The sequence below is a fragment of the Oryza glaberrima genome, chromosome 1 (genome assembly GCF_000147395.1).
Source record: "Oryza glaberrima chromosome 1, OglaRS2, whole genome shotgun sequence".
Classification (NCBI taxonomy): domain Eukaryota; kingdom Viridiplantae; phylum Streptophyta; class Magnoliopsida; order Poales; family Poaceae; genus Oryza; species Oryza glaberrima.
Genome location: NC_068326.1, coordinates 19869056 through 19882156, shown reverse-complemented (window position 1 = coordinate 19882156; position 13101 = coordinate 19869056). Strand labels below are relative to the sequence as shown.

The following is a 13101-nucleotide window of genomic DNA, read 5'->3' as shown; positions in this document are numbered from 1 at the left end:
TCACTCCTAGTCCACGTCACTACCACGCAGGACAAAGACAAAGTCAGACTAGTCACATAGACGCCACGTCATCCAAACCGCCTTAGAACTTTATGTGCACTGATTTTTTAAGTTGGGGGATGCCTTGTATCCGGTTTTGCGTATCAGGGATGAAAATCAAACTGGACGACAAATTGAGGGACCTAAAGTCACATAGACGCCACGTCATCCAAACCGCCTTAGAACTTTATGTGCACTGATTTTGTAAGTTGGGGAATGCCTTGTATCCGGTTTTGCGTATCAGGGATGAAAATCAGACTGAGCGATAAATTGAGGGACCTAAAGTGAACTTATTCCGAGTAAAAATGGGTGGACATTTTATATTCAAGAAATAATAATAATACCAGCAAACTTTGCAGCGAAGTTGCATAAACACAAACACATAGGAACAATTATCTCTGTAATTCGCAGATCCATCATATTGTCACCTGTTCTAATAACTTAACAGTATAAAGTATTCGCATTGATAAGACTGGCATTCGTATTTTTCCTCGGCTACATTGCCGAGACAGTATTGTATATCAACATCACGATTTTTTTGCTGCGCCCAGCAGAATTTACAGTAACAAATCTTCAATCCTACAAACTCCTGGCTTGCATTACCTGAGAGTGTTCGTTTTCTATATTTAAGCTCTGTTCCAGGAGCTTATGCTATTCATAGTACAGACTTCTATCGAAGTGGGTAATTGATATACAGATATTCAGACGTTATAAACACGTTCCACTATTCTAAGGACAGATTGTATTCTTCTCATGCCTCTAGTGTTCCACGAACTGCATCGGCTCCACAAGGTATGGGCAGTCATCAACCCAACCACAAGGCCTTCCGACGAACTCCTCGACATCGAAGGAGCCAATCCCAGCCTTGTCTTCCTGCTCCATTCCAGTTTCAGGTAAGGCGTCCAGCTCTTCCCAGACATCATCACACAAATTCTCAATATTCTGGAAATTGCACATTGGAGTGGTCTCCACTTTCCCAACTGTGCCACAGCCAGTGCTCCCTGGAGAAACATCAGCTTCCATCACAGATGCAGCTTCCATACCTTTGTTCAATGGCGAATCAGCATGCTGTTCTTCGTTTTCCATCAGCCGTTGTCTTTTCGCGGTGCCTCTTAGGCCATTCTTGTTCACATAGTTGAGTAGAACCTGCTGCACGAAAACCGGGTTGGTGAGTACCTTGGCAAAGAAGCTGATGGTCTGCTGTTGCCTTCTCTCGATGTTGCGGACCATCTCCTCCATGGCAATGAGCTGAGATTTACAGGCGTTGTACTGCTGCTTAAGCATGATGACCTCAGCTCTGAGGGCTGCACGGTCTCTCTTCAAGCTCACAACCTCACCAGGAGCCTCAGGCTGTCCAAAAACAACACTGGTTTTATTTCTTAGTTGTGAATCCATGAGAGGCTTGGAAACACGCCTCCTCTTGATGTTTTTCAGCAAATGCTTCTGACCAGCTAAGAATGCTTCATTTGCAAACTCCCACCGATCTGGAGTGACCTTTCGGAACCCCTGCATAGCAACAACAGGTAGAGGCCGGTAAGTTTTTCTAGAAGCAGCTGCAGGGAACTAAACCCAGTCTAGAAAGTCAGCCGTATTTAAGGATTGAAAACTGTCAATGGTAGGTATACGCATATTAACAAAAGAATCAGTCTATGGTTTTAGTCTATCAGATATTAAACTAGCAATTTCACTTCTGTCTTCTACCATTGAACCACAGGACCAGCATTACCCAGAAGCTAGAAGGTTCAGTTGCCTGATATGAAATGTCTATTTACATCAAGAAAAGTATATAGATAATATCAAAACAGCAAGAATGGTGGTGCCATTAGCAATAAACACAAACAGGCCAAAGAACCGAGAACACACTGCTAGATGCAGTTAGTGGTAGCAAGAACAAGGTAACTGTTCTGTACTTCTGCAGCTCATCGAATCAGATAAGCTCATGTATGTACAAAAGCACGGAGCTCCACATCATCAAAAAAGACAAAAGAAAAGGTGGGGGAGCATAGTTCACCTAGATCATGTTACCATCACCTTTCCCTTTTAACCATTAAAGGTATGGACAGGTCATGAGGTATTTGGTCTTTCAGAGTGGTAGAAAAGACTTCAAGATTTCGAGTACGACATACGAGCTACCTGGACACTTGTAATGCCCACAAGAAGGAATATTATCCACTTTAAGTATTTTAGGGATCAGTATCTTGGATTGCAACGTGAACAGACAGAACATAGGTCATATCTAGTGACAGTGGAGCAGATGAAATCCAATCCAAGTGCATCATCACAAAGGGGCTAAAAACCAAGACAAACATTTGTCCCGTAGTACAGATGGATGCAAGTAACTAGCATGACTTTGCATCGTACAATACAAGTATACCATCACTGAACATTCAGCATAGTACAAAAAAACATGGCTGAGGATTCCAATTTCTTGGTAAGACAAAATTTCTAGTATGCAACAACCTAAACTAGAGGTGGAACAAAATTGCATATACAGGGGATGGATGGTTCTATACCATTTCAAGTCCAATCTTAACCAATTTAGGCATGATTTTTATTCTGGTCAAACTTGAAATAGAATTCTCCTGCTATCATCACCAATTTTGACAAAACACGATGAATGGACTATTGTTTATGCGAGCGCATTCGTGGACACGAACAAACCACAGCATAGGACAGTACCAGTTCATACATGATACGATTCTTGATTAGTACGGAAACGCAGTAAGGATTTCCCACGAATTTGGTATCAGTCCTTTTCAAAATTTCATTCTCATAATCAGTTATCTATCATGTTCGATCAACTAACAACTATTGTCTCACCAGCATCAACGATTCAATTTACACGGAAACAGAAGCACACGAGACCGATCAGCGATCACCGATTCACAGAAAGAACAAAAACTGCGATTAGGGGCAAACAACAGATCGCGATTTCAGAGCGGTGTGTGGGGAGGGGGCGGCAGATTGGGATACGTACGTAGGTGTTGAGCTGGCGGACGAAGGAGGAGAAGTTGGCGTGCTTGAAGAAGCGCGGGAGCACGCCGGCGGCGAGCGCGTGCGGGTCCCACACCACGAAGGAGGCCCCCGAGCCGCCGGGCCCCCACGACACCACCGCGTCGGTGCCCGCGTCCGCCACCATCTCGTACGTCTTCGCCACGAACGGCGCCGGCCCCGCCTCCCCGAGCCCCTCCATCGGCCGGGGCGGCGGCACCACCCCCAGATCACCCCCGCCCCACCCCTCCCCCGCCTCGGGCTTCACCTCCCGCTTCACCGGCGCCGCCGCCATTCCCCCCTCCCCTCCTCTGGAGAAGCGGCGGGTGGTCGGCCTGGGGATGAGTAGTCGGCAGAGGGAGGAGGAGGAGGACGCCATGTGGGATGCGCGGCGCGGCGAGCGCGAGGTGTTTGGGGTTTAAGCATTTGACACGCTCTTCGCCTCCGCTATAATAATAGTAGAGAAAGCCGTTGGTTAACCCCACGGGGGGGGAAAGCGGTGGCAATGCATGGCTAACACGAGGGCACACATTGCCACCTGACTCACCCACCCTCCCCTCCTCCTGCCGCTCGTGAGCACTACTAGCAAGTGTTGACGAGAAAACTTCTCCAGATAATGAGTGTGACTTTGATACCATATCCGTTCTAAAATAAGTGTAGTCGTACGTATCCGTGTCCTATATTTGATCGTCTGTTTTATTTAAAAAATTTATAAAAAAAATAAAAATAATTAGTCGCACATAAAGTACTATTCATATTTTATCATCTAATAACAATAAAAATATTAATCATAAATTTATTTTAAAATAAAACGAACGGTTAAACTTTAGACATAAACAGTGTAAAACTGTACTAATTTTGGGATGGAGGGAGTAGTTTATACAAATATTCCTTCTATCCCAAAGTAAGTGTAGGTTTACACTATTTATCTTCAATCTTTGATCGTTCGTTTTATTTGAAGAACTTTTATGATAAAATATGAATAGTAATTTATGTGTAACTAATTTTTTTAAAATTTTTCATAAATTTTTTAAATGAGACGGATGGTCAAACGTTGGACACGGATTTTCACGGCTGCACTTATTTTGGAACGGAGGTAGTACATACTGAGAAAGAAGCATGTAAACAGAAAAGATGTTGGCAGTTTTAAGAAGATGATGGTACGGACTACGGAGAGGTTGCCAGTTTTTTAAAAAATATAAGTGTTTGTGTCTCGTCTACAAGAACGTGCATAAATATAATGGTTTGGTAAAGGGACTGGTAAACTGTAGAATGCTTTTAAATACCGATATGTCTTTTTGTAATATAAAAATTCAACCGAACGGTTTCGATCAGCCCGGGTAGCTAATATTGAGATTAGCATAGTGGCTATCACGTACGGAGTAGCTCATATGGCTATCGTAATGTGGCCAATGGCATGATTTTCGACTTTGATACTTTGAGCTAACACCGATGAGCCGTGGAAAATTGAATGAAGTTGCATACGATGAAAAACTTTAAAATCAACTTAAAATTAGGTCCTAAAATTATGGGTGATAAACTAACAACAAGATGATGAGAGATAATATAAGAGAAATAGAAACATCTAGTCATAAGAAGAATGAATAGAAAAAAAAAAGAGAGAACTATGGTATTGTCTTACACATCTTGAAGATGTTTTCATGGCTAGGCCAAAAACCATTTAAATTTTCAATGAGTTTTAGACCCCTTTGAAACACATAAGTAGCAAAATAAAGAAACAGAAAAAAAATGTAGAAAATTTACAGAAATGTAAGTGCAAATAGAAGATTATGAAAAAACAATAATTATTATTTAGATAAACCCAGAAAAAACACATGAACTGGATGAGAGAGATAAACTCGAAGAAATTCTTCTAAGAGGTTAGAGCTCTCACTAATTTTCTTCAAAATCTTTAAGATCATCCATTCCATACAAATTTTAAAGAAATTAATAAGATTCATTCGAAGGTCTTTATAGAAATATTTTATATAGAATTAAAATCCTCTAAATTTTCTCTACGGATGGGGCTGCCCATGATTATACTATCCCTCCAAAGTTGGTGAACAAAACAACAAATAAATCTAGCTGACACGTGCGAGCTCACAACTAGTCCGTCTAGCTGACACCTGCTTGTCTGCTTTATTATCTCGAGTGCAGCACGGTTTCTCCGGCAAGTCATCCGCGGCAGGCACACACACTGGTATATCGCCTCCGGAGCATCCACGTACACAAGGCTACAGCCACGTCGCACAAGGGTAGGGGAGCCAACGAGGCACAGAGCCAAACAACAACCTGCCATGCGCCGCGCAGGCAGCGACTCCATCCCCGGTTAGTCATCAAACCCAAGTATTTTTTTTTTATATTTTTTCAATGGTTTTTTTGAAGCGGCAGGGTACGTGTAGAATTCCCTGACGAATTCATCGGCAACAGGAGTCCGCGGCTTGCAATTCTCTTCTGCTTGTCATTCCCCAGTCTGAAAATAAAATAATCCTGGTTGGATACGCAGGGAACAAGAGCACCCAACAAGCAAAGCTCAGCATGGCGTCCAGATGAGAGATCACGATTAGTGTTCATGAATAAACTACTAGCAAAAGAATGGTTGAAATGGATTCAAGGACAGAAGGCAGTGGTTAGGACAGCCAAGAAGCGCACACAGACGGCTGTTTGAAGTTGAACCCTGCCAGCTGCGATTGTGCAGAGAGCATCTCCAACAGTTTCTTCATCCTACTTTCCAAGTTAAAATTTAGCCATTTTAAACAAAAATCACACTCCAACAGCCTCTTCATCCCACTGTCCAAACTATCCGGATGGCCAAATTCCTTCCCTCATTAGCCAAACTTGGCCAGCCTACTCCACTTGCCATTCACTTGCCATCTGTGGGTCCCACCACCTTCCATACCATTTTCCTCTGTTTGGAGCCGATGGCAGAGCCGCATCGGTGGAGCGTATCCAAGAAAAGGGATCGGGTCGACGAGGGGAGGGTGCTCCAACGGTCGATGGGCTCAGCGAAGGGGTGGACGAGGACGATGGCATCACCGCGAAGCCGATGAGGGCGGCGTCCCGAGCGGCGGCAACAGCAGAGAGAGAGAGAGAGAGAGAGGAGCGGCGGGAGCTCAGTTCCTAGGGGGTGACGGTGTCCCGAGCGGCGGCGACGGGTGACCGTAGCACCGCGGCGACGGCAGAGAGAGAGGAGCGGCGAGCCAGGCGGGGAGGCACGAGGAGGGGCGAGCGGGTGGAACGCCGCCGCCCGCGACGACGGCAGGAGGCGGCCCTCGGCGACGACGGCGCGTAGGAGGCCCATGGCGACGCCTCCTTCCTCCCTCCCTCCTCTGCAGCTCCGTTGTCACCGATGCTGGTCACCGCGCATCGCGTGGACATCATCGCCAGCAGTGGGAGAAGAGAAGGGGAGAAAGAGGAAGAAGAATAGATAGTAGAGGCTGACACGTGGTTCCTAAGTGTCATAGACTTATTATAGAGAGTGTAGATGGAGAAGCTGTTGGAACGAATAACTAGTTTGAATAGCCAAATCAAATGGAGAGTTAGCTATATAGGTGTTTGGAGAGTCCGATTTGAAAAGGCCGTTGGAGATGCTCTAAGTAGCCATGGATGTGGCCAATCAGTCCAATTGCCTAGTTTATTTCGTAAAGATAATTCGGTACATGGCACTACTGTTTCTGCTGCAGCTGTCCCTCCACAGTGAGGGCGGTAAAGCGTGCAGAAACTGTGAGCTCTTAGATGTTCATGGAACGGACGATGTGAAGCTGCAGAAGAACCAACTTCCAGGGGAAGCTATGGGTTCTTTTGTTACACTGAAATTCTGTGCCTGCCCTTGGCGATCCTGCGCGCAATCACCTTACGCCCACCTTTGGTTGATTTTCTGTTGATGAAAATGAAAAGAATGGAATATCAATGCACTGAACACACAAGCATCTGAACCACAATTATGTTCCAGATAATACCAACAAAACTAACACTGGTGGTGTGATTGGATTTTGGTATCCAAAAGTAATTTTGTCCGATAACTATGCAGTACAAAAGAGAATGATATTAACTTGGGAAACATGGCATCTTTCGCAGGGGCCTTTGCACAAGCAAAATGACGGAAAGTTTAATCAGATTAGTAGATAATCAATACCGTGTAAGAAACCCATGGGTTCTTTTCCGCTTGATGGTACTGGGCTGATAAGTTCTTTTTGGAAGTAGCTCCAGGGGTTCGTTAGCAACAGGATCCTTTCCTAATAAGAGCAAAATGAATAAAAAACAAATTAGAAACCATGGAGCCAGTCTAACCGACGAAAATAACCATTTCGTCTTAGCTCACCAGATCACAATCATACTCCTAGAAGCTAACTTCCTAGCCATTTTAGTAGCATTCATGTAACAAATAAGACACAATTTGAGCAGAAATACAACAAATAATATTATATGCCACCATGCAGTTAAACCCATATTGCAAAATATGAGTACTTCACTATTTCTCAAAACATATATGGCCAGAATTTAGATTTGAAGTAATTAAACCACAACTTCATAAGTTCAGTAATATTTAAGCTCCACAAGCTTTCTATTCTATTACTGTTATGTATGTTAAATTTGAGTTGGTTGGTTGATGGGTAACTGTGAAATGTTCTGCATATCTCTGGTTGCCATTCAAGCTACAGAAATTGCATCCAACTATCCATGAGATTGAAAATACCATATACTGCATTACAATTATTGCATGCTTTCATGCATAACATGGTGATCATTAAGTAAAATCTGAGGGTAATTCGCCAAACTATAATATGAGCAATATCATTTGATACTGCAAGTCATTTTTTATTATTTTCATAAAGCTGTTGGTCCAGGCCTGGTCCATGTTATAGATTAACAATAAAAGAGAACAACAGACAGTAGTACATTCTATGATTCACATGTGCAAAACATAACACAATTGCATATTGATGGCAACTCCTTCACAATTGAGATATACAAACAAAGTGGAAACAATAGACATCTTCTCAGCTCATAATAACTCCAAGCAATAAAATAGTTGCCAAGACCAAATGCCACAGTTAAGAAGTAAAGAGATCACAGAGAATTAGGCTGCCCATACACCAAATTAACCAAGGAACATTAACCAAAGTAAAATCCCGAAACCACTAACAGCATCGAGCACGTGAAGCAAATTTCGTAAACACCCTCAGTCGGTTGAGCGAAAGAAGCATGCTATTAACATATTATCCCAATTCATTCATTCGTGGCTGTGCACACTATGCAAGGCCTCAACCATAGTACATTGTATGATTCACATGTACAAGTACAAAATACTCCATAACACTAGTGGACCAGATCGAACAACTGCACAACTTATCATATCGATATAACTACACGATTGCATGATATACAACAGAAGGGGAAACCATCGACATCTTCTCAGCTCATAATAACTCCAAGCAATAAAATAGTTGCCAAGACCAAATGCAACAGTTAAGCAGTAAACAGACTGCAGAGAATTAGGCTGCCCACGCACCAAATCAACCAAGGGACATTAACCAATGTAAAATTCCTAAACCACTCTCACAGCATCGAGCAAATGAACCAAATTTCCCAAACATTCTCACTGAATCAGGCGCACGAACCATGCCATTAACATATTATCCCAATTTATTCCCGCATGCTCCTCCAGGCCTCAACCATACATAATAATCTAAGCACACCAACACGACTGAAACCACACAGAGCAAGCATTTTTGTCGAAATGAGATACCGGCTTCAACTCATTATGTAATTTCCTGCACTATATGCTCATGGCATGGTAACGATTCTCCCCCCCCCCCCCCACAACACCACCCCCCATACATCCCCCGTTCACCATTGATCCAACAAAAAGAATAAAACTAACGCACGATCCGAATACCCAATCAATGCAGCGGCCATTCTAACAAGGGAGGAGAGGACCGTACCGTCGTCGATGATGAACCGGAGCGAGGGGAGGCCGCAGGGGAAGGAGATCTCTCCTGGGAGCGAGCTCAGCCTCGCCACCGCCTGCGCCTCGTAGGCCTCCACCGTCGTCTCCGGCCGCGGCTGCGGCGGCGGCGGCGACGGGGGGGCGAGCGGCTGGATCCTGGAGAGCAGCGACGCCGGAGGCAGCCCCGCGCGAAGGGGAGACGGGGACGCGAGGAGGCGGCCGAGGAGGGAGGAGCCCGCCCGCGCTAGGGTTTTCGCCGACGCCATTGCCGAGGACCTGACGGTAATGGTCGACTTATCATCCGCCCCACTTTCTGCTCGAGCTAACGGTGAACTGGTCTCGGGCCAAATGGGCCTAATTGACTGTGTGGAGTGGAGCCCACTTTAGCTAGCTAGGCCCAAATAAGAAAACAAGCCCAACCAATAGCAGTGGCCTAACTGTGTGACTTTTTTTTTCTTAAGAAAATGGTAAATTTATCGGGATGACATTAGTACTCCCTCCGGTGCCAAATAATAGTCGCTTTAGATTAAGAAACACAGTAAAAACAACTAAGAAAATAAAATAGTTTTTTTTCTTAAAAAACATAGTTGCTCACAACGTGCGGTTACAACCAGTTCTTAAGCACTGAAAGGACCTTAATGTCACCTAGAGAGGGGTGAATAGACGTTACTAAAAACTATCACAACTTCATAGCATATTGGAATGATGAGAACTTTTGATTCAAATCGGAACATCCAGTATGGGATTCGAAGTTCCGGTCTCAACCGAAAAGTTAGGCGGATAATGGAATAAAACACTAGCTATGAACCTGTACCTCAAACAAACAAAATGTATATGAATCAAAATGTGACAAATAAGGTATCTAAGCAAGATATAAGGTCACCAACTAAATCAATTAAGCATTCAAGTAGATTGGGTAAAAATAAGCTCAAGCACAATATGAGAGAATGCAAAAATGTGCAAACCAAGAGAAGAGACGTGTGATTTGTTTTCCGAAGTTTTCCGTTGAGGAGCTACAAGGGTCGGGTCTATTTCAACCCTTTCCTCATGAGGTAGCACAAATGTACTCCTCGGTTTCACTCTTGATTTAACCCTTTCCTCATGAGGTAGCACAAATATACTCCTCGGTTTCACTCTTGATTTCTTCCCTTGCTGAGGCGAAATCGAAGCCTTCATAAACTTTCCGTGGCACACCACAACCTTGGGTGCTCACCGGCGACGCCTAGCCGTCTAGGAGACCTTAGTCCCCAAGAGTAACAAACACAATCGAAGATTTGCTTGCTATGAACTCGAGTGCTCAAATTATGAAGTGAAGCTTACTAGCTCTCAACTTCTCAATCTCTCAATCCAACTCTCTCCTCTTCTCAAATCCCTCTCACAAAGAGGCACCACAAAGGTAGGGAAATGTGGATGTCTATTTGGCTTTGGATGTGTCTAATACTCCCCAAGAACAACAGCCACTCAAGGGAGGGGTGGATGAGTTTATGTACCCGAGCCTCTCAAAACTAGCCGTTGGAGGCAAAGAGTGGAATTTTCGGAACTTCCGAAAATTTACAGAAGCTAAACTCAGTTTCGGAACTTCCGATAATTTTTCGGAATTTCTGAAAAGCACAGAGTAAAATAACCATAACTTTTTGCTCAGGTGTCCGTTTTTTATGATCTTGGACTCTATGGAAGCTCACTCAGAGGACTACCCAACTCAACCAAAAACAAGGTCTAAAACTACTTAAAGAATAGGTTAAAGTTTAGAGTTCTCTCAAGGTAGCACTATGATAGGTCACTTTGAGCATCGAGACACATACAAACACATCGACGTTGCATCCCTCTTGATAGTATGGCATTCATATACTTAAATTTAAATAGTAAGAGAATTGTACTAATAGAAATGCATTCATTCCATCTTCCTTTCATTGTCTTAAGGGACGCCAACGCCAAAATCGTTTCACCATATATTCTTTAAATGATTGATGCGGTTACTTGTAGCTTCAAATGGTCTCGCACGGTCCATCATGACAAAGCTGTCACTCACCCTTCAGCCTTCACCACCGGATTTGGTTCTTCGGCGCCAAGCCCCTTGCTTGCCCTTCACCGCCGCATGGTCCATCGCGACCAAGCATTGCTTGCCTTCACCATCTTGCCATAGTAACCATTTCATATCCCACATCTTCAATATCTCCATTTTGTCATTCTTGGTATTTTTAGGTGTAATGACATCACTTGAGCATCAACACCTCTGTAATCCTTGGGAACTATTTCTCTCATTCAACTATAAAATTATTAGTCTCAATGATTCGGTTGGCAACTTCCACATGTTGACCAACCGATCGCGTATATAAAATGAGATGAATAAGTGATGAGTATTAATCAACACCACAAATGTGATATACTCAAATATATAAAGACCTCAATTAAATGAAAGTGAATAATTTGGATCAAGTGCATGTATAACTAAGGTATAGAATTTTCTCCCCCTAAATGTATGCATACAGAATGATTGTGTGAAGCAAGAGTATGCATAAATAGAGATAAAATATTGGGAGCTTATCCTATAAAAAAAAGAAGGCATTTATCAAATATAGATATTAGAATAAAAGCATATCTTCATCATCTCCATGTCCTCAACGTAAATAAACTAAACAAGCGATAAGACTCAAACAAAACATTAGTCTCACATGCATATGTCAACCACATGAAAATATTATATATGAATATATCAATATGTGCATGGAGAGAAAGAGTGATACATATAGCTCGATCTCCATGCATTTCATCCTTGTGATTTGGGTCCACCATCAATGAACGTTTATATCTCAACTCACATGAAGTTTGGGAATGAGCTGTCACAAATTTCACTTTCATATCCACATGAGACTAGGCAAAGAAATACTTATAAAAACATTAGTCTCATATAATTGGATTTGTCATTAATCACCAAAACCAAATTAATGGCACTTGAGTTTTCAAGCACCTTCGAAAGACTGGGCCAACATATTTTGAGATTGATAAAGCCACCAGGGCGTCTTGTTGTCGATGAGTAAAGTTGTCTATCAATGAAAAAATAACCATTGCTCTATTTACTTATTCTGCATTGAAAAAAATAGAAAGAGTCGGATAAGTACTCTCCCGTCCCAATAACAAAGTTCTTTTAATGTTCTAATATAATTTAAATATTATTTGATAAAATAGTGTTATTGGATTGACATTTCAAATTATTTTCCTATGTTTATGATTTTATTGCTATAAAGATAATAGTATACAAGAAATTTAAAATCAAACATTAATTTTAGAAACCGTAACCCCACCTTAATGATGGAAAGGATCCTAAAAGTCCTAAAATAACCTCTGTTTAGCAAAGACTTAGAAGTTTGAAACGACTTATATTTGGTATAGGATGAAATAAAGTACATGTAGTGACCACTCATCAGAAAAATACTATTAAAAAACCCAGCCTATATACACTAATTAGGTCCACACCGAAACTTTTCATATATAAAAGAAGGCTATATAAGCAGGAGAGGGACGCTCATATTGTACATTTGGTGCTTAAGGAATGAATGAGAAGAGAGTCTCACTCCACGTCTCCACTTTTGTAAATATTATGTAACCCATCTGTACTACGGATGTACTCCCTCCGTTTAACAATGTAAGACTTTCTAGTATTGCCCACATACATATAAATGTTAATGAATCTAGACACATACATATGTCTAGATTTATTAACATCTAAATGAATGTGGATAATGCTAGGAAGTGTTACATTGTGAAACGGAGGAAGTAGTAAAGGGGTTGCGTAATAAATACTTCGTCAACGGTAATTTTCGTGCTAGTGACATGCTAGGTCAGCGCTAGAATATACAAATCAATTCATCGATGAACAAAGCATAAAAATTAGTACTCTACAAATTAACGAGAGTTGTGCATGGTGAAAATAGCATATTCCAGTTGCTACGAGGGAATCAAATTAACGTTAATCCGATATAGGTTTTCCGGATTAATAATCGGTCTAAATGCAACACAAAAGAGAGAAGAAATCACGGAGCTAAGCTAAGATTATCCACTCGTGCACGCACGCGCTCCTCGTATACGCATCCTACTATACCCAAATTAAACCTTCGCTAATT

The 13101-nt window shown here is 42.3% G+C and overlaps 2 protein-coding genes across 2 annotated transcripts; both read right to left on the bottom strand.

The window, feature by feature from the left end:
- Positions 1–355: 355 nt before the first annotated feature.
- On the bottom strand, positions 356–3549 carry LOC127769297 (heat stress transcription factor A-6a-like). Its single transcript, XM_052294840.1, is given in 3 exon segments — positions 356–1545; positions 3017–3408; positions 3411–3549. Coding segments are annotated over 3 exon segments (1185 nt in total). The 5' UTR covers positions 3457–3549; the 3' UTR covers positions 356–798.
- Positions 3550–6526: 2977 nt separating this feature from the next.
- On the bottom strand, positions 6527–9292 carry LOC127764072 (uncharacterized). The gene is made up of 3 exons (XM_052288900.1): positions 8976–9292; positions 7166–7265; positions 6527–6907 (listed from the first exon to the last, which is right to left on the bottom strand). Exons 1-3 carry the CDS (start codon positions 9244–9246, stop codon positions 6835–6837), a joined length of 444 nt encoding a protein of 147 aa, XP_052144860.1. The 5' UTR covers positions 9247–9292; the 3' UTR covers positions 6527–6834.
- Positions 9293–13101: the final 3809 nt, after the last annotated feature.